Genomic DNA, 21,880 nt, shown 5'->3' with positions numbered 1-21,880 from the left:
AGCAGAGACATTACTTTGCTAACAAAGGTCCGTCTAGTCAAGGCTATAGTTTTTCCAGTGGTCACGTATGGATGTGAGAATTGGACTGTGTAGAAAGCAGAGTGCCGAAGAATTGATGCATTTGAACTGTGGTGTTGGAGAAGGCTCTTGAGAGTCCCTTGGACTGCAAGGAGGTCCAACCTAAAGGAGATCAGTCCTGGGTGTTCATTGGAACGACTGATGCTAAAGCTGAAACTCCAATACTTTGGCCACCTCATGCGAAGAGTTGACTCATTGGAAAAGACTTTGATGCTGGGAGGGATTGGGGGCAGAAGGAGAAGGGGACAACAGAGGATGAGATGGCTGGATGGCATCACCAACTCAATGGACGTGGGTTTGGGTGAACTCCAGGAGTTGGTGATAGACAGGGAGGCCTGGCATGCTGTGATTCATGGGGTTGCAAAGAGTCGGACACGACTGAGCGACTGAACTGAACCGAAGTGTCACTAAATAACACCAAATAACATGTACACCAAATAACATTTCATATACCTCTAACAACCACCTCTGTATATATATATATACATTTTTGGCAAGTGACGCTAAATAACACTAAATAACATGTACACTAAATAACGTTTCATATACCTCTAACAACCACTTCTGTATATAGTAGGTACTCTTATTTACATTTTTCTAATGAGAAAAATGAAGCTCAGAGATAGCTTATCCAAAGGTCATGGTTTTGATTTAGAGCAAGACACTGCCCAGATTGTATGGACACAACTCTGGGGAGTTTATGATTAGTAACAAAAACAGCAAAGACAAACAATTAAAAACATGATGGGCCTCAAAAAAACGGTAAGTATAGTAGATTCAGAATAGAAATAGATTGGGACAGTAGGGCTGGAAGTAGCAGATTATAAACTCCTAAGGCATTAGTTACTTTCTTTTTTTAAATTTATTTTTATTTATTTATTTATTTATCTTTCAGTTACTTTCTTATTCATTTTACTCACCTCTAAAATTCTGAGACACATGTGTGCTTGTCACAGATGAGAGGTGAAACATCAGTTGATTTAACTAAAAAATGGGTAGCAGTAGTACTTAGTCATGTCCGACTCTTTGCAGCTCGCTCCTCAGATCCTAGCCCACCAGGCTCCTCTGTCCATGGAATTCTCCAGGCAAGAATACTGGAGTGGGTTGCTATGCCCTTCTCCAAAGAATGGGTAGACAAAGCTACTCTGAGAAAGCATTTTTTTTTAGGTCTTGAGTTCTGTTCAGTAACAATACTAGAATCAATGGAACACTACAGTGTAAAAATTCTTTCACATACATTGTTTTAAGTGAAATGACAGTAAATAGAGGTAAGTTTGGGGGCAAGTTCTGAAATATAGACAGAAGTACACGTTTCAAATTGAGGACAGTGGTAGCTGATACAGAATCATGAGGGGTTGAATGAAAGTCTAAAAGATGGGCATGGACTACAGTTTTGGGAAGCTGTAGAGCTATAGGCTTTTAAGAAAGGAGCTTTTATTTCCTCCTATAGTTATGGCATTTGATTGATTGTTTTTCTCTCCCCACTAACTGGGTTACTTTGCAGAAAAGGAAGTTTGGTTTTATTAATATAACCCTGAGAAGTAGTACATAATGTAGTAGAAAATTTTTAGGCCTAAAAGTCAGGCACAGACTTGTTGAACCTGTTTGCTTTTCTCTTTTCCTTCATATTTCTGCCTTTGAAGTCCCAATCGTGAACGTAAATGGATTAAGTAACTTAACATCTACAAAAGGAAGCAAGCAGGAAATAGATATGCTTCCCCTCACCAGTGAAGAGCGATAGGCTATCAATCAGACAAAAATTATCAAGACTTCACATAGATTCAGTGACCACATGCCAAGCAGGTTGCATTAAAAGGTTCCAGTCTCCTGAGTCAGCTATGGAAAAGCCAGGTAAACACTTCAGACATGAAGGCTGGAGTACACATCCACGCAATAAAAGCAAGGAGAAGAGCGTCCATTATGGCTGATTTATTGTTGTGGGCTTTGAAAAGGATAAATGATTTCAGGGTAGATTGAAAAGTGTGGAATCATAAAGATCATGGACCATTTTATCAAAGAAAGAATGAATAGTGCTGAGGATTATGTATTATTATTGGTCTCCTTTATTTGCAGCTGAAGCTGCTGTGTGAGATTCAAATAATGAAACTCTTGTGAAATACAAGAATGGGCAGAAGTCATGAGTTTTCATATTCTGTCCTAGCTCTTGGTATTCATAATCCATGATTTAGGCAATTTAGGACAGAATTTTTAAGCCCAACAGGCACTTGGTCCTCTCCAGCAAGCTGCTGTCTAGTGCTGAAACCACCACAGGCCCTTTCTCTGTTGCAACTGGCCGCCACAGGGAGCACAGGCATCAGCAGCAGCCCTCCTGTTCACCAAGGCCTACCGCAGGAAGCTGCTCTGAAAGTTAACTAACTCTACAGGAAAGAGTTGCTTAACTGAGAGTTGGAAGAATGATAATGGGGTTGAACTGAAGTTTGGCTTTGACTCAAAATTTCTCATCATAGCAGAGTGGGGTATGAAGTGAAGTGAAGTGAAGTCACTCAGTAGTCTCTGACTCTTTGCAACCCTGTGGACTGTAGCCCACCAGGCTCCTCCATCCATGGGATTTTCCAGGCAAGAGTACTGGAGTGGGTTGCCATTTCCTTCTCCAGGGGATCTTCCCGACCCAGGGATTGAACCTGGGTCTCCCGCGTTGTAGGCAGATGCCTTACCATCTGAGCCACCAGGGAAAATATGGTGAGAGAGGCAGATTCAGAAACAAAAGGTCTGTTTCGGCGATGTAGCGGTTTAGAGTGGACTCTCTTCTAGACTGACTACTGAAGATTCAGTTTGACTATACGAAGATTCAATTTCACCTCTGTAAAATGTGCTTACTATCACCTACTTCGTTTTGAGAAATTAAAGATTAGAGAGAGAAAGTGTGTAAAGTTTGTAACATAGTACCCAACTCTAGTAGGTTTCTCCCTTTTCACTCCTCACTTATTTTCCTGGCTATTTCAACTCCTGAAACACCAAGCCTGTCATTCGGTTTAGCTAATCCATATCTTTCTTCTCTTTTTAGCATGTTTTTGGTGAGAGAGACTAAAGAACAAGGCCTCTAAGTTTCTAAACATTCCCGGAATGTTTTACTTCTTCATTACATATATAACATTAACTCCAATTCAAGAACATGCTCGTAACAACATGTATTCTTTATTAATAATGAAAATTTTAATAATAATGAACTTGATTAGGGTAATTTCCGATGGTTTCTAGTTGGTTTTCGCTTGCCCCCACCTTTTCCTGTTTTGCCTTCTGTGCCATCTTTTTCTTTCTTGGAATGCAGCTTCATCCCTGTCATGGCTCATCTTCAGAGGCTTTCCCTGATCACTTCTAAATAAGCCATAGAATCTTTCCCTATTCACTATTTTAATTCTTGTTTAGCACTTACAATGATTTGATATTTTATGTGTGTGTGTTTACTGTTCTCTCTTATCCCTAGAATATAAACTTCACGTTAGCAGAGACCTTGCCTATCTTATTCTTTTCAGTACCATCAAGATCTAGGATGGAGCCTGGCACATCGCAGGTGCACAGCTGATATTTATTAAATGAACGAGTTGAGAGCCGTTAGTAAGAGCGGATTTTTGTAAGCCCTGGCCTGGCCTCCGTATGTAAGAGCACGGAGGTAGGTGATAGTGGTGGCTTCCTCCACAGTCAGGCTCTCCCATCAGGAAGCTTCCATAAGCCTCCTATTCTTCTCCATCAGAGGGCAGACAGAATGAAAACCACAGTCACAGGAAACTAACCAAACTGATCACACAGTCCACAGCCCTGTCTAACTCAATGAAACTATGAGCCATGCTGTGTGTAGGGCCACCCAAGACGGACGGGTCATGGTGGAGAGGTCTGACAGAAAGTGGTCCACTGGAGAAGGGAATGGCAAACCACTTCAGTATTCTTGCCTTGAGAACCTAATGAACAGTATGAAAAGGCAAAAAGACAAGACACTGAAAGATGAACCCAGGTTTATAGGTGCCCAAATATGCTACTGGAGAAGAATAGAGAAATAACTCCAGAAAGAATGAAGAGACGGAGCCAAAGAGAGAACAAGACCTAGCTGTGGATGTGACTGATGACGGAAGTAAAGTCTGATGCTGTAAAGAACAATATGGCATAGGAACCTGGAATGTTAGGTCCATGAATCAAGGAAGTGGTCAAACAGGAGATGGCAAGAGTGAACATCGACATTTTAGGAATCAGTGAACTAAAATGGGCTGGAATGGGTGAATTTAACTCATGACCATTATATCTACTACGGTGGGCAAGAATCCCTTAGAAGAAATGGAGTAGCCCTCATAGTCAACAAAAGAGTCTGAAAAGAGTCAACAAAAGAGTACTTGGATGCAATCTCAAAAATGACAGAATGATCTCTGTTCATTCCCAAGGCAAAACATTCAATATCACATTAATCCAAGCCTATGCCCCAAGAATTGATGCTGAAGAAGTTGAAGATGAATGGTTCTATGAAGGCCAACACCAAAATAAGATGTCCTTTTCATCATTAGGGACTGGAATGCGAAAGTAATAAGTCAAGAAATACCTGGAGTAACAGGAGAGTTTGGCCTCGGAGTACAAAATGAAGCAGGGCAAAAGCTAACAGAGTTTTGCCAAGAGAACACCCTGGTCATAGCAAACACCCTCTTTCAACAACACAAGAGACAACTCTACATAAGGACATCACCAGAAGGTCAATACCAAAATCAGACTGATTATATTCTTTGCAGCCAAAGATGGAGAAACTCTATATGGTCAGGAAAAACAAGACTGGGAGCTGATGGTGGCTCAGATCATGAACTCCTTATTGCAAAATTCAGACTTAAATTGAAGAAAGTAGGGAAAAACCACACTAGACCATTCAGGTATTACCTAAATCAAATCCCTTATGATTATACAGTAGAAGTGACAGATAGATTCAAGGGATTAGATCTGATAGAGTGACTAAAGAACTATGGATGGAGGTTTGTGACATTGTACAGGAGGTGGTGATCAAGACATTTCCAAGAAAAAGAAATGCAAAAAGGCAAAATAGTTGTCTGAGGAGGCCTTACAAACAGCTGGAAAAAGAAGAGATGTGAAAGGCAAAAGAGAAAAGGAAAGATATACCCATCTGAATGGAGAGTTCCAAACAATAGCAAGGAAAGATAAGAAAGCCTTCCTAAGTGATTAATGCAAAGAAATAGAGGAAAACAATAAAATGGGAAAGACTAGAGATTTCTTCATGAAAATGAGAGATACCAAGGGTTTCATGCAAAGATGGGCACAATGAAGGACCAAAACGGTATGGACCTAACAGAAGCAGAACATTAAGAGGAGGTGGCAAGAATACACAGAAGAGCTATAGAAAAAAGATCTTCATGATCCAGATAATCATGATGGTATGATCACTCACCTAGAGCCAGACATCCAGGAATGTGAAGTCAAGTGGGCCTTAGGAAGCTCCACTACAAACAAAGCTAATGGAGAGGATGGAATTCCAGTTGAGCTATTTCAAATTCTAATGATGTTGTTAAAGTGTTGCACTCAACATGCCAGCAAATTTGGAAAACTCAGCAGTGGCCACAGGACTGGAAAAGGTCAGTTTTCATTCCAATCCCAAAGAAATGCAATGCTAAAGAATGTTCAAACTACCACTACCAATTACACTCAAGTTACACGACAGCAAAGTAATGCTGAAACTTCTCCAAGTGAGGCTTCAACAATACGTGAACTGTGAACTTCCAGATGTTCAAGCTGGATTTAGAAAAGGCAGAGGAACAAGAGATCAAATTGCCAACATCCCCTGGATCACAGAAAAAGCAAGAGAGTTCTAAAAAAACATCTACTTCTGCTTTATTGACTATACTAAATCCTTTGACTGTGTGGATCACAACAAACTGGAAAATTCAAGAGACAGGAATACCAGAGCACCTTACCTGCTTCCTGAGAAATCTGTATGCAGGTCAAGAAGCAACAGTTAGAACTGGACATGGAACAACAGATTGGTTCCAAATTGGAAAAGGAGTACGTCAAAGCAATATACTGACACCCTGCTTATTTAACTTATATGCAGAGCACATCATGTGAAATGCTGCGCTGGATGAAGCACAAGCTGGAATCAAGACTGCCGGGAGAAATATCAAGAACCTCAGATATGTAGATGACACCACCCTTATGGCAGAAAGCAAAGAGGAACTAAAGAGCCTTTAGATGAAAGTGAAAAAGGAGAGTGAAAACATTGGCTTAAAACTCAACATTCAAAAAACTAAGATCATGGCATCTGGTCCCATCACTTCAAGGCAAATAGATGGGGAAGCAATGGAAACAGTGAGACTTTTTTTTCTTCGGCTCCAAAATCACTGCAGATGGTGACTGCAGCCATGAAATTAAAAGGTGCTTGCTCCTTGGAAGAAAAGCTATGACCAACCTAGACAGCATATTAAAAAGCAGAGACATTACTTTGCCAATGAAGGTCCATCTAGTCAAAGCTATGGTTTCTCCAATAGTCATGTATGAATGTGAGAGTTGGATAATAAATAAAGCTGAGTGCTGAAGAATTGATGCTTCTGAACTATGGTGTTGGAGAAGACTCTTGAGGGTCCCTTGGGCAGCAGGGAGATCCAACCAGTCCATCCTAAAAGAAATCAGTTCTGAATATTCATTGGAAGGACTGATGCTGAAACAGAAATTCCAGTACTTTGGCCATCTGATACAAAGAACTGACTCATTGGAAAAGACCTTGATGCTGGGAAAGATTGAAGGCAGGAGGAGAAGGGGACGACAGAGGAGGAGATGGTTGGATGGCATCACCGACTCAATGGACATGAGTTTGAGTAAGCTCCGGAAGTTGGTGATAAACAGGGAAGCCTGGCGTGCTACAGTCTATGGGGTTGCAAAAAGTCAGACATGACTGAGCAACTGAACTGAACTGAACTGAACTGAATAGGGGTGGTGGATGGGCAATTTAAAACAGGAAAAATATAATCACTTTTGTCATTTATCTTTCTCTCTTCCCATATGATAGCTCGCCTGAAACTAAGAATGCTAGTGAATGATTAAGAAAAGAATTTAATATCATGTCAAGCACATTAGGCAAGTCACAATTCTATCACTGGTTCAACTATTTTGTGCCTCCCTCTCATTTTTCTCACTGAGGCTACAGTGGAACTGAAGTTTGCTTACAACTCAAATAATACCTATAAATGCCTTTTTGAACATTTTTCACCATTGGAAAAGAAGAAACCCAAGTAATTACTTTCAGCAGTCTAATCCTCTTTCTTGCAGACAGAGGGCACAATTCACCTGCCAAACTGTGACCTATATCAGGTGGATCCAGCAGGGTAGTAAGGTGAAGAGGAATGGGTTTTAAAGACTGCTAGAGCAGGCAGTTATTAGTTGTATGACCTTAGGCAAGTTGTTTTACCTCTCTGAGCAGCAGCTTCCTCATCTGTGTAGTGAAAATAATATCACCTAATTAATTCATTCAATATATACTTATTGAGCACTTACTATATGTTAGCAACTGGGAAAAAAGCAGTGATCAACCCAGTCAAGAAGGAAGCTTACAAGTAGGAACTAAGGACAAACAATACTATTAACATCTTTGATCTAGTTTTAGCATGCAGAGTGCTTCTGAGAATGAAATGAATGAAGAACACGTATGAAAATACTTATGACCACATCATGAACAGAGTCCACGTCTATGGTCAATACGTTCGTAAGTGGCGGCACTGGAACTTAAATTCAAGTTCAGTATTCCCTCCATTATGCCACTTTGTCAAGATTCCTTTGAGAGACTTGTTAAAATGCAGATTCCAGGCTAAAGATCACAGTTTGTGAGTACAACATAGCCATCTGCAACTAATTCAAAAGCTTCAAGTACCGCTATGATATGAGACAAAAGAATGTTAAGACAAACTGTAATAAAAAAAGACAAGACTTCAGTTTCTGTCCATGAAGGATTAACTGCTATGAGAATGTTTTCCTTCTGCCATAAACAACTAGAAAACAGGACAAAATATATGAAACAACATTTTTCAATTCCTGCACAAGAAGCAGTACAGGACTATCAAACCAGAGAGGAGGAAAACAGATGAGGTAATACCTACACAACAGCTCAAGCTTATTGCCCAAAGCAGCTTCCAGGCTGCTGGCCAGGAAAGGGGAACCCAGACAAAGCCAACTGGTCTCAGTGAGGTGAATCTGGGGAGGCGGAGGCAGCTGGAACTTCTGGTAAGTATCAGAAGTGGGAACTATGTGAGAAGAGAGCTCTGAAAATCTGTAGAGGAGTTCTCTCCAGTCTTTGAACAATGTAACAGAGACACAGAACACGTGTAATTGGAGTTCCAGAAGGAAGAGAGACAGAGAGAGGTAGACTGTAATTATTTGAATGCAAACTGATTACATCATTTGATGGTATAGATTATAAACCTTAGAGTACCACTAAGAATTAAGAAGTATGGCTAATAAGCTCATAGGGGATATAGAATGGAGCCATAAAAAACATTTAATCCAAACTAAAAGAAGGGAGGAAAAAGAGACAAAGCAAGAAAAAACAAATAGCAATATTGTAGATTTAAACTCAAATATACTGGTAGTTATCTTACATGTTAATGGCTGAAACACTTTATTAATAGAAAGCAGAGATAGTCAGATTTCATATAAAAATATGACCCAACTATATGCTATATTAGGCAAATATGTCCATATCCTAACCCCTAGAACTTGTGAATGTGTTAGGTTACACTGCAGAGAATAAAGTTGCAGATGGGTTAAGGTTGCTAGTCAGTTGAACTAAAAATAGGGGGATTAACCCTGATTATATGAGTGGGCCCAAGGTAATTCCAAGGGTCCTTGAAAGTGAAAGAGAGGCAGAAGACATCAGAATCAACTGGAGATGCACCTGTGGGAGAATGCTCAGCTATTCAGTGCCGCTGGCTTTGCAGACAGAGGACAGGAGCCAGGACAAAGCATGCAAGTGGTCTCTAGAGGCTGAAGAAGGCAGGAGACAGCTCTGCTGACACTGTGATTTTAGTCTGGTGAGACCCACGCCAGATTTATGAAGTAAAGAACTACAGGACAGCAAATTTATGTTGTTTTAAGTCATCAAGTTTGTAAAAAGGTGTTATAACAGCAACAGAAAATACCTGATGTCGATAAGAAACCAACTTTAAATACGGAGACACACAGAAAGATCAAAAGTGAAATGATGGAAAATGAGGCTAACTCTAATCAAAAGAATGCTGGAGAGGCTAGTAATACCAGACAAAGTAGATTTCTGAGGAAAGAATATTGCCAGAAATAAACTGTGTCATTTCATAAGGATAAAGGGGTAAATTAATCAAGGGGACATAACAATCCTAAATATACATACACGCACTTGGTAACAGAGCTTCAAAATACTTCATACAAAAACTGATAGTACTAAAAGGAGAAATGGACAAGTTTATAATTATGGTTAGAGGCTTTAGCACTTATCCGTTGGTAATTCAAAGGACAAGTAGAAAACAGACAAACAGACAAAAAAATAACCAGTAAAAATACAGAAAATGTGAACATTATCAAGCAATTAGATCTGACGCTTAGAGAACATTCTTTCCAACAACAATGGAATACACACTCATTTCAAGTGCTCATGAAACACTCACTGTACTTTGGACTATAAAAAGATCCAATAAGAACAACTGAGTATATTCTATGACTAAAATAAAATTAAACTAGAATTAATAACAGAACTATCAGAAATTAAACAATGTGCTTCTAAGTAATACCTCATTGGTAAAAGAAGAAATCACTAGGGTAATTAGAAAATACTTTTAACTGAATAGAAAAAGTCCCCAAATAAATAAAAATTTTATGAGTTATAGCCACAGCAGTGCTTAAAGCACTAGATTTGTATATGAGAAAAGAAAAAAGGTCTAAGATCAGCGATGTAAGCTTCTACTTGAAAAAACTAGAAAAGGAAAAGCAAAGAAAATGAAGAAAGGAAATTATAAAGATCATACATGAAGTCAATGAAATAAAAAATAGAACAATAGAGAAATCAGTGAAAAATGAAAGCTGGTTCTCTGCACAAAATTAATAAACCTGGAGCCAGTATCCCCAAGAAAAAAACACACAAAAGGGATTACAGAGCGAACATTACTAGAGATCCTACAGAAATCAAACTGTGTAACAAGAGGATGGTGGTGGTAGTTTAGTCACTAGGTCATGTCCTACTCTTGCAACCCCAAGGACTGTAGCCTGACAGACTCCTCTGTCCATGGGATTTCCCAGGCAAGACTACTGGATCGGGTTGCCATTTCCTTCTCTAGGGGGTCTTTCCCACCCAGGGACTGATGCGTCTCCTGCATTGCAGGTGGATTCTTTACCACTGAGCCACCGCGGAAGCCAAAGCAAGAGGGTGACATGAACAATGTTATGTCAATAATGTCAGATAAACTTTAGATGAAATGAATAATTTTCTTTAAAGATACAGCTATCAAATGCTACTCAAGATATAATAGGAGACTGGAATAGTCCTATATCCATTAAAGAAATTTAATTTATAGTTAAAAACCTTCTAACAAAGAAAAATCTAGGCCTAGTCGTTTCACTAGGGAATTCTATTAAACATTTAAGGAAGAACTGCTAACAATTCCACACAAACTCTTTAAGAAAATGAGAGGAGGGAACATTTCTCAATTCATTTATGAGAGCCCTATATCAACACTAAAGCAAGGCAAAGATACGAGAAGAACAGAAAGCTATTAAAGAAGAACTACAGGAGAAGCCATCACAGCTGTCATGAACACAGATGGAAAAACATGTATCTAATTTTAGAAAGTTTTACCTATTAATTTATGAGCAGGACAATACATCGTAACCAAGCATGGAATGCAAGGTTGCTTTAACATTCAAATATCCATCAATATGATGATTAATACCATGCAATGTATTAACAGACAAACAATGAAAACCCTAAGATTATCTTAGTATATGCAGGAAAAAAATGTGATAAAATTCAACACCCATTCATGATAATACTCTCAGAAAACTACAAAAGAAAGAAATTTTCTTAACAAGATAAAGAAGATCTACAATAAAACCTAGTGAATGAAGTGAAAGTCACTCAGTCGTGTCTGACTCTTTGTGACCCCATGGACTGTATACTCCATGGAATTCTCCAGGCCAGAATGCTGGAATGGGTGGCCGTTCTCTTCTCCAGAGGATCTTCCCAACTCAGGAATCGAACCCAGGTCTCCCACACTGCAAGTGAATTCTTTACCAGCTTAGCCACAAGGGAAGCCCAAGAATACTGGAGTGGGTAGCCTATCCCTTCTCCAGCAGATCTGCCTGTCCCAGGAATCAAACCGAGAGCTAGCTAATCTTATACTGAATGGTGAAATAATACCTTTCTCCATAACACTGAAGACAAGGGAAGAATGTTTGCTACCATCATTTCCATTCAACATTTTACTGTAGGCTCTAGCTAGTGTAATAAGGTATGAAAAAAAAAAGCCATACAGATTCGAAGAGGTAAAACTGTCTTTATTTGCAGACATATCTATGTAGAAAGACACATCTATCATGAAGAAATCTATAAAAAGCTACCAGAATTAATAAGTCAGTTTAGCAAGGTTACAGAGTACATGGTCAACACATAAAAGAAATCAATTGCAATTCTACATGGTAGCAAAAACAACATATATTGAAATCAATACCATTTACAAGAGCATAAAAACATAAAGTACTTAGTTGGATAAGACTTAATATTCAAAACTTCAAAAATGCTGTTGAGAAAAGGTAAAGAAGATCTAAATAAATGGAAAGATATGCCATTTTTCAGGAAATGAACACTCAATATTGCTAAGATGTCAGTTCTCCCCAAATTGGGCTATAGATTCAATGTAATCAATAAAAATTCTCCTGCTCATTTTTTAATCTAACAAGAGAAATTGACAAGTTGACTCTAATATTTTTTTAAAAAAAAAAGAGAGGAAAAGGCCAGAATAGTCAAGACAATTTATAATGAAAAAAACAAAATTAGAAGGCCATACTATCTGATTTTAAGACTTACTATAAAATTAGGATAGTACAGAAATGGCACAAAGTAGTCTAACAGATAAAGAATGTTCTTCAACAATGTGCTAGAACAATTGAATATCCATGTTAAAAAAAAAGAATTCTAGGTTTTATCTCATAATAGTGAGTGAAAGTTGCTCAGTCGTGTCCAATTCTTTGTGACCCCAAGAATTAACAGAGTCCATGGAATTCTCCAGGCCAGAATACTGGAGAGGGTAGCCTTTCCCTTCTCCAGGGGATCTTCCCAATCCAGGGATTGAACCCAGGTCTCCCACATTGCAGGTGGATTCTTTATCAGCTGAGCCACAAGGGAAGCCTCTTAAAATACGATGTACAAAAATAAATTGAAAGAAACATAGACCTAAACATAAGAGCTAAAACTATAAAACTTTTAGAAGAAAACACAGGAAAAAAACCTTTATGGCCTCGGGTTAATAAGCAAAGATTTCTTAGGATAGGACACAAAAGACATGATCTCTAACAGAAAAAAATAATTGGACTTCCTCAAAATTGAAAGCTTTTACTCTTCAGAAGATACTGTTAAGAAAATAAAAAAGACAAGACAAAGTTGAAACAATATTTGCAAAACATATATTTGAGAAAAGGTTTGTATCCACAATATATAATGGACACTTTCAAGATAAAATAACTCAGAAAAACTGGGTAGAGGATTGGAACAACCACTTCACCAAGAAGACAGATAAATGGCAAATAAGCATGAAAAGATGCTCAAATTAACATCCATTAGTGAGATGCAAAATTAAAACACAAGGAGAGTCCACTTCATGCCCATTAAAAGGATTAAGATTAAAAAGACTGATAATCAGGACTTCCTTGGCAGTCCACTGGTTAAGAATCTGCCTTGCAATGCAGATTCAACCCCTGCATTCCCTGGGTTCAGTCCCTGGTTGGGGAACTAAGTTCCTACAGGCCATGGAGCAGCTAAGCCCGAGCGCCTCAACTACTTGAGACTGAGCAGGGAAACTACAATTAAAGACCTTGCATGACACAAAAATGATACTTCCTGCATGCCACGTCTAAGATCCAAAGCAGCCTCTGTCTCCTACCCCCCAAAAGACTGAAAACAGCAAGTGTTAGGGAAGATAGAGGGCAACTGGAGCCCTTACACACTGCTGCAGGGAGCAAAACGGTGCCGTCACTTTGGAGTAGTTTGGTAGATTTTAACAATGTTGAATATGCATCCAGCATACAACCCAGAAATTTCACTATGGTATTTACTCAAGAGAAATATTTGTCCATAGAAAGACTTGTACATGAATGTTCATAGTAGCATTATTCAAAACAACCAAATAATGGAAACAACCCAAATGTTATCAGTTGGTGAAAATATATTAACAAATAAACAAATGTGGTAACGTATACAATGGAATAATACTGAGCAACAGAAAGATAAAAACTGATTCACAGAAAAAGGCATTATGCTAAACGGAAGAAGCCAGACGCAAAGGACTGTATGTTACATGATTCCACTTATATGAAATTCTGATAAAGGCAAACTACGGTGAAAGAAAGTAGACAGTAGTCCCTTGGGGCTGGAACTAGGGGAGGGATTGATTAGAAGGGGTCATGAAGGAGCTTTTGTGGTGATGAAAATGTTCCGTATCTTGGCTGTGGTGGTTCATGACTATGTTTATACATTTGTCAAGATGCACTGAACTGTTCACTTGAAATCAATAATTTTTACAGTGTGTAAATTATACTTTAATAAAGCTGATTAAAAATAAACTGTACATCAAAATATGAAAAAGGGTATTTTCTGTCTTTTAAGTAATAGTTACAATCTTCCACTTTGGTTAAACAATCTTTTCCGTTTTGTAGGATGATCATCTCAAAAGCACCTACTCTAAGAGACCACAACCAAGTTCTTCCTCTCAAAACAATGCTCTCTCTGATACTCACCAAGAGCAGTGAGTCCCTCTGAGATGGATGTGAGGACATACAGGAGTACAGGAGGATCTAAGCTGGTGATGAAGCTCATGTGGTCCTGGGTGAGACATTCCAAGAGTGGATAATACGACTGGCTCAGTTTCCGATATTGCTATAATAGAAATACTAGATGTCAAGCCACAGGAAAGCGAAAGACATGCTACAGTTCAGCGAGAGTTGCCATGCATAAGGCTGGAAATTGTGATCTTATTTACACAGAAACATATAAACAAACATAAACACATAAAGATATATAAAATAATTAGGTTGGTGCAAACATAATTGCAATTTCAGACTGCGAATTTTAAATAATTATGAAAATGAAAGTGTGAAGGTGTTAGTCGCCCAATCGTGTCCGACTCTTTGTAACCCCGTTGACTGTAGTCCACCAGGCTCCTCTGTCCATGGGATTCTCGAGGCAAGAATGCTGGAGTGGGTTGACATGCCCTTCTCCAGGGCATCTTCCGGACCCAGGGATCGAACCCAGGTCTCCAGCATTGGTGGTAGATTCTTTACTATTTGAGCTAGCCAGGAAGCCTGGGTATAAATCATTTTAACTAGGCTCAAATGCATCTTTTTAAATCAAAATAGGAACCATTATAATCAACACATTTTTGCCAATGAGAAATAAATTTGTTTATTCCTGTAGCATAAAAATCCACGCTTTGGGATTCAATGAACTCATGAAAAGCATTTTCTGGTTCCTGCCGGTTGTGGAAGCATTTTCCCTGAAAACAGATATGCCTGCAGACGTGGTGGCCGGCTGGCGAGAGGTCAGGTGAGTATGGCAGACGAGGCAAAACTTCACAGGCCAGTTCATTCAGTGCTTGAAGCATCGGTCATGCGAGGTGCAGTCGGGCGTTGTTGTAGAGAAGAACTGGGCCTTTTCTGTTGATCAGTGCCGGCTGCAGGCACCGCAGTTTTTGGAGCATCTCTTCAATTTGCTGAGCATAATTCTCAGATGTAACGGTTTCACCAGGATTCAAAAAGCTGGAGTAAGATCAGACCGGCAGCGGACCATCAAACAGTGGCCATGACCTTTTTTTTTTTGGTTCAAGCTTGGCTTTGGGAAGTGCTTTAGAGCTGCTTCTTGGTCCAACCAGTGAGCTAGCCATCTCCAGTTGTATAAAATCCACTTTTCATCACAAGTCACAATGGGATTGAGAAATGGCTCGTTGTTGTTGCGGAGAATAAGAGAAGACGCCACTTCAAAGCGACAGTGTTTGAAATGTTCAGTCAGCTTACGAAGCACGTATTTATCAACTTTCTCCACCTTTCCAATTCGCTTCAAATGCCGAGTGACTAGAATGGTCGACACTGAGTTCTTCAGCAACTGCTTGTGCAGCTGTAAAAGGACCAGTTTCAATGACGGCTCTCAGTTGGTCGTTGTCAGCTTCCAATGGCCGGCTACTGTGCTCATTTTCAAGGTTCTCATCGTCTCCGCTGCAAAACTTCTTGAACCACTACTGCACTGTACTGTATGCTGTGCCTAGTCACTCAGCTGTGTCTGACTCTGTGCAACTCCATGGATTGTAGCCCATCAGGCTCCTCTGTCCATGGGGATTCTCTAGGCCAGAATACTGGAGTGGGTTGCCATGCCCTCCTCCAGAGGATCTTCCCAATCCAGGGGTTGAACCCAGGTGTCCCACACTGCAGGTGGATTCTTTACTGCCTGAGCCACCAGGGAAGCCTGACTGCAATGTTCATTAGCAGTTTCTGGGCCAAATGTGTTGCTGATGTTATGAGCTGTCTCTGCCGCTTTACAACACATTTAGAACTCAAATAAGAAAACTACTCGAATTTGCTTTTTAATATAATTTCCCTAGTCTAAAATAAATATAAAATAAACAGCAAGTAATAAGTCACTAGCAAAAAATATAAAGTGATAAATGTGTATTAAAATGTTGTATAACATAACCACATTTATTTAAGAATGTATGGCAAATTCAAAGTGCAAATGACAAAGTTCAACAGTGCAAAACCACAATTTCTTTTGCACCAACCTAACATGGAACAAATGATGTAATGATTCTCAATTCAGTATTTAAAGGAATTCTAACAAAAATATCTTGATCTCTAGAAGTCCTGATTTGAAGCTATAGTATAGCACAGCATGTAACAGTTAAGCACAAGCAACACTGTTGTAGTGTGGAATTTAGAAGGCTGAATTATTTTTCTGGGCTGGAATAATATGACACACAACAGTGCTTAACAGGGGCTAGGGAACCTTTTTTTTTTTTAACACAAAGAAATCTGCTGTTATAACAGGATTTGGTATCATCATCTGCTGTATTCACACAATGTCAACCCATCTAACTAAATCGTAACTGGGTAAATGGCCTAATATTTACCATACACAACAGGCAAAAGATAAGTGCATGAGAAATACACCTGGAAAACCTCAAATGAGACTCAAACCAGTATCAAAGAAACACAACACTCATAAGAGAAATAAACCATAGCAATATTTATTACAGTGAGATTAAGACTACCTCCATAAAAATCACATGGGGGTGCTTGTTAAAAACGCAGTTTTCTGATCCCCAGTTCAGACTTAACAGAATGAAAACCTCTGAAATGAGGTCTTGAAAAGGGCATTTAAAAAGTATATTCTAAGGGAGTCCTCTGCATCCTCAATTTTGAGATTACTGAGGTAAAGCTTTGCTTGTCTACTAGAAAAAAAGATCAGAGAAAATCCTGGAGCCATATCAGGTTTCTTTTTTTTTTTTTTTTTGGTGGGCTTCAACTGCTAAATGAAGAGTTCCCTCAAATGAGGAGGCTGTAGCATATGGCTGATCTGACTTAAGTTTCTACTCCACAATTTCCGTCGCACAGGCAGCCTTCAACGAGCATTCCATTCTACTACAAAGAGGCTGGACACCTTTGGCTCGAGACGCATTTTTTTGTTTGGTTTTTGGGTTTTTGGGGCCATACTGCATTGCTTACAGCATCTTAGTTCCTTGACTAGGGACTGAACCTGGGTCCTTGGCAGTGAAACTGCAGAGTCTTAACCACTGAACTGCTAGGGAATTCCGAAGATGTGGTTTTATGAAGACTATCTTAGAAAGGTGGAAGAGGGTACCGCTAGTCCACTAGAATGTCAAGAAGCATTTCTCCTACAGGATGACTAATGCAGGCCCCCGGATCTTACTTGTAGTCTTGGGCAGGTGGGAAAGCCTGAGCATAAGTTTAGCTGTGTTACTGAAGCAATTACTGCAACCAAGCTGGGCATATATTAGCATTTGTGTAATCAAGCAGAGATACTTAAAAAAAAAAAGTCTGATAATGACACAGCTCAGTGGAGGAGCCTGGAAATTTGAATTCCAGCAAGCACCCCAGGTGATTCTGATGGGCTTCAAAGTTTGAAAACTACTGACATAAATCACTAAAACTAGACAGTAGGGTAGAAAAGGGACCTAGAGATCACTTTGTTTAATTTACTCATTTTAGAGGTGAGGAAATTGAAGCCTGGAGAAATAGAGAAGGTGATTTATTCAAGGCAAATGACCAGTGAGTGGCAGAGTTGAGACTATATACCAGGTTGCTCAACTTCTAGTTTAGCACTCTGTCCACCGTATCAGAATGTTAAGGGAAAGGAAAGCCAAACAGCATGGAAGTAGACAGTAGAAGGGAAGGAAGGAGAAGATCCTGTAGTCATCCGGCATTTCTGCCCCAGGAAACACAGACCCTTTCTGAACTGTGAGCACAGCTGTAAGCAGTTAGTTGAAATTGCTAATTACACTTTCTGTAGACACAGAACTCGGAACACTCTAGATGACCAATCTGTCAGAAGATGCAGTTTTCAAAACTACACATTTAATTATATAAAGACAGCCACTAAAGTTGTTCTAACTCTTTAAGCTAAATCAAATGCTGCCCTAAAACATAAAATGATCTAGTGCTGTTCTAACTTCTCGGGCTTCACTGCAACAATTCTATGCCTGTGGTGGTGTGGCTTCACATTTCATACAGAGACTCCCATGATACAGGATTGCTTACTAGCAAGTCACTGTGGGACACTGACAGCAGCATTTTGACAAAGGCTTGGAGTACATTGTCAAAGTGGTTGTCCCCATACAACTTGAAGACGCCAAAGCTGACATAATTTCCACACAAGGCAGATTTGAGAGCTGAATAGCAGATGGAGATGCCCTTGAGTTTCATTGGATAAATCTGATCTTTTGAGAGGCTCCCAAGGGACAGGATCTGATTACCTGTTTCAGGGTGAAAGCAGAACGAGAAAGTGACATAAGTAGATGTCATTCAAAGCAGTTACGAGGCACATATTCAACACTCTCACTCTACCGCTATTGTTCACGCTCCCCGACCGTTGTTCCAAGAGTCACACTGTCCATATGATGAGAAATATAAATACATAAGGCAGTTTATATGGGAAGTACAAACGGCCCAGTGAAAATCAATCAAAGGTACTGGAGAAGTTTGATATTTTGGTCTGGATGGCGATTACATGAATCTATATGTAGATACATAAAAATTCATTGAGTTATGCTAAAGATTAGTTTATACACTTGAATATTTACATTATCTCTTCTTCAATAAGAAGTGGAAAAAGTAGGAATAAATAACCAACTAAGTCAGGAAAAGATAACTTAGAGATGTAAGTTACTCTAAATTCTGGGGTGAGTTTTCAAATTTTCAGCTTTTTCACATGAACTTGATATTGAGCTACTTCACCTTTAGGAGGATCAGGTTTGGGACATGAAGTAAATGAAATAAGACACATAAATTCTTGGCATAGTACACAGTAAATGCTACTTCCCTTTTCTCCTTAGATCCTTTTTCAGAAGACCTAAAGAGATGATCATTTAAAAACTGTACTTAAATTCTATGTTTGACCATCAAAAACAAAGTAATGTTTATATAATTATGTTACAGTTTTTCTGGTTAGCATTTACAACCAACAATTTCTCTTTCTGAAATGTGTGCTAGTAAGGCATATTACTAGACAATATCCAAGAATGCTTTGTGAAAAATTATAAAGTCATATATGTTTCTTAGCTCTGCTTTTTCCTGTTCAAGTAAGTAACACTTCTAAAATTGAAACTAAATTCAATTTACAAAATTTAGAGGCTTACTGTTGTGGTTCTGTACTGTGTCTACTGGGCTAAATAAGAATTAAGTTTCCCAGAACTCATTTCCCTGTACAGTTGTGGGCTAGAATTGAGCAAAAGAGAAATCTATATGAGATTTGGAAGATGAAAGTGAAGTAGCAGCTAGGACTTTCTGAAGGTTGTTGTGATTAGAGGCTGTGAGAAAACGATGTAGAAATACCTTTGGGTTTTAGTTTGTCCTTGCTTTCCCCTGCTCTGTGTGAAGAACTGCAAGCCCTGCTGACCGATGACCCCAAGCCTACCTCCAAGTGCTTGGCAGCAAACGTGCAGAGCGGCAGCTATACAGAGGCAACAGCCTTCCACTGAGTCCAAACCACTACACCGGTCCCCCTCACTCCAGTCTTTCAGGGTCTCACCCTAGCAGCTGGGTGTCTCCAGCTTTTAGATGTCCTTGCCAGCTCCAACTTGTCCACCATGTCATTATTTCAGGAGGCCTGATTAGTGATTTTTCTCCTGGACTTCCAATGCCCCCCTTGGAGGTCCATCTTGCCATCTCTGCCCAAGACAGTACAACGTCTAATTCCTAAAATAAACCTCCTGTCTCATCAGGGTCACAGAGTCTGCTTACCCTGTTTGAATCTCGACTGCCACGAATACTATGAAAACCATATGCTCACTAGGAGGTTAAGGAGGACCACTCATTCTAGCAGAGTAAGAAGCAGGACCAGGCCAAGGTGACGGTTTCCTGCCCTTACCTGCCTTTCTGAAACAGTTTCATACACGTTTTGGTTTTTTTTCTTTCTGTGAATCCTTAGAAGCCCAGTGGCTTTGCCTATATAATTTATACATCTGAATGACACCACCACCGTGTTGGCTGAGGCATATCTTGGAATTTACTCCATACCACATTCTGTACCGTCTCTCATGATCTCATCCTAACTTCTCTTAGAAAGATATGGCAAGTTTCAACTCAATATGATAGTATTTCCTTAATAGCTACTGGTGGGAGAACAGATTTGTAAACAAGTAATTCCATACAATGTGACAAACACTATCAGAGACGTATGTCAAGATTTTATGGGGATAGAAGAGACTGGCTTTGCTTGGGCAGGACAGCAGGGTAGGAAAGGCTTCACAGAACAGGTTGCTTCTCAGTGATCAATCACAACCTCTCAGATGGACTTGAAGGGAGAGAAGAGTATTCCAGAGATTATATGCTCAGGCATGGAGGCCTGAAAGAGCAGGGAGCTGCAGGAGAGGCCAGTTCTCAACCACTGCTTTACCACCTTCGCCTCCCATCTAAATCAAGATACATGTTCCCTGTCCCCTTCCCTTTCCCGGGAAAGAAAAGCACTGCCTGCATGTGATGGAAAAAGCTGGATAATTTGGTGGTAGTGGTGGTGGTTTACACATTTTGAGTTAAGGAGGCTAGGGTCAAACAGAAAAGTAGGTCATCTTCTGGGGACTTCCTATGCTGAGGTCCTTATGGGGAAAGTGAAAGTGAAAGTGAAGTCGCTCAGTCGTGTCCGACTCTTTGCGACCCCATGGACTGTAGCCTACCAGGCTCTTCTGTCCATGGGATTTTCCAGGCAGTAGTACTAGAGTGGATTGCCATTTCCTTCTCTAGGGGATCTTCCCAACCCAGGGATGGAACCTGGGTCTCCTGCATTGTAGACAGATGCTTTACTGTCTGAGCCACCAGGGAAGTCGGGCTTCACTGTAACAATTCTATGCCTGTGGTGGTGTGACTTCACATTTCATACAGAGACTCCCATGATACGGGATTGATAGTCACTGTGGCACACTGACAGCAGCATTTTGACAAAGGCTTGGAGTACCTTGTCAAAGTGGTTGTCCCCATACAACTTGAAGATGCCAAAGCTGACATAATTTCCACACAAGGCAGATTTGAGAGCTGAATAGCAGATGGAGATCCTATATTCTTCAGCACAAGATGTAATAGGTAGACTAAGAACTGTGTTGGGAGAAAATGTTTGATTCTAAAAGACTAGACAACCTATAGTAAAGAAGGATTAATTATTTAGAATCACAACTTTTATCTCGTATTGAAGTTGCAATCTGGCCTACATGTCTTTTGGACTATTTCAGACACACCTGTGTTAATTAAACCAGTAATTAGCATACCATTATGACCTTGAAAAAGTGGAATGAGTAAGACTTTTGAAAGAGGAAACTATATTTCATCATGCTCCAGTGGTTTTGCATTCCATGGTGGCTATAAATGACTACAGAAGAGAAGGCATGTCCACATCATTTATTCACCCCGTCAGCGTTATTCAATTTATGTTATTCAACAATCCTTACTGAAATCGGAGTCCCTGCCCTCAAAAAGCTTAAAATCTAGCAGTTAGACTCACATGGCTCTAAACAAAAGTGATCAAGTTCAGATTTTGTTTTAATGTTCCTCTTTGCCTTCCCTATCCACTCCACTGTATAAAGTCCCATTTCCTTCCTTCCTAAGAGGGAGATCTTTATTACACTGATGGACTGCTGGGTGACAAAGGCAGCCACTGAAGCCAGTAACAGTTGCCACTTGTAAAAAAGAAATGATACACTTTCTGTAATGAAATTAGAGAGTTCCAAAGTTTAGAATCAAAAGGGAAATCTGTCATAACTGGGAGCAATCACAGTAACAGCACTTCTAACTCACGAGGCTCTTATGTGGCGTGAAGGAGACAGCGTATGTAAAATGTGCACCCCAGTAACCGGCACCGCGT

At 39.7% G+C, this 21,880-nt stretch overlaps 1 protein-coding gene across 5 annotated transcripts in view; it reads right to left on the bottom strand.

Moving 5' to 3' along the window:
* Positions 1-21,880, bottom strand: part of RANBP17 (RAN binding protein 17) — a 355,460-nt gene that overhangs the window by 35,014 nt on the left and 298,566 nt on the right. For all 5 annotated transcript variants that reach the window (XM_069556017.1, XM_069556019.1, XM_069556020.1 and 2 more), the window contains 2 exons: positions 18,070-18,284; positions 14,044-14,182 (listed from right to left, as the gene is read on the bottom strand). In XM_069556017.1, coding sequence (XP_069412118.1) covers positions 14,044-14,182; positions 18,070-18,284 — 354 coding nt within the window. The remainder of the gene's footprint in view (positions 1-14,043; positions 14,183-18,069; positions 18,285-21,880) is intronic.

The sequence above is a fragment of the Ovis canadensis genome, chromosome 16, assembly GCF_042477335.2.
Source record: "Ovis canadensis isolate MfBH-ARS-UI-01 breed Bighorn chromosome 16, ARS-UI_OviCan_v2, whole genome shotgun sequence".
Classification (NCBI taxonomy): domain Eukaryota; kingdom Metazoa; phylum Chordata; class Mammalia; order Artiodactyla; family Bovidae; genus Ovis; species Ovis canadensis.
This window is presented reverse-complemented; position numbering and strand designations above follow the sequence as displayed.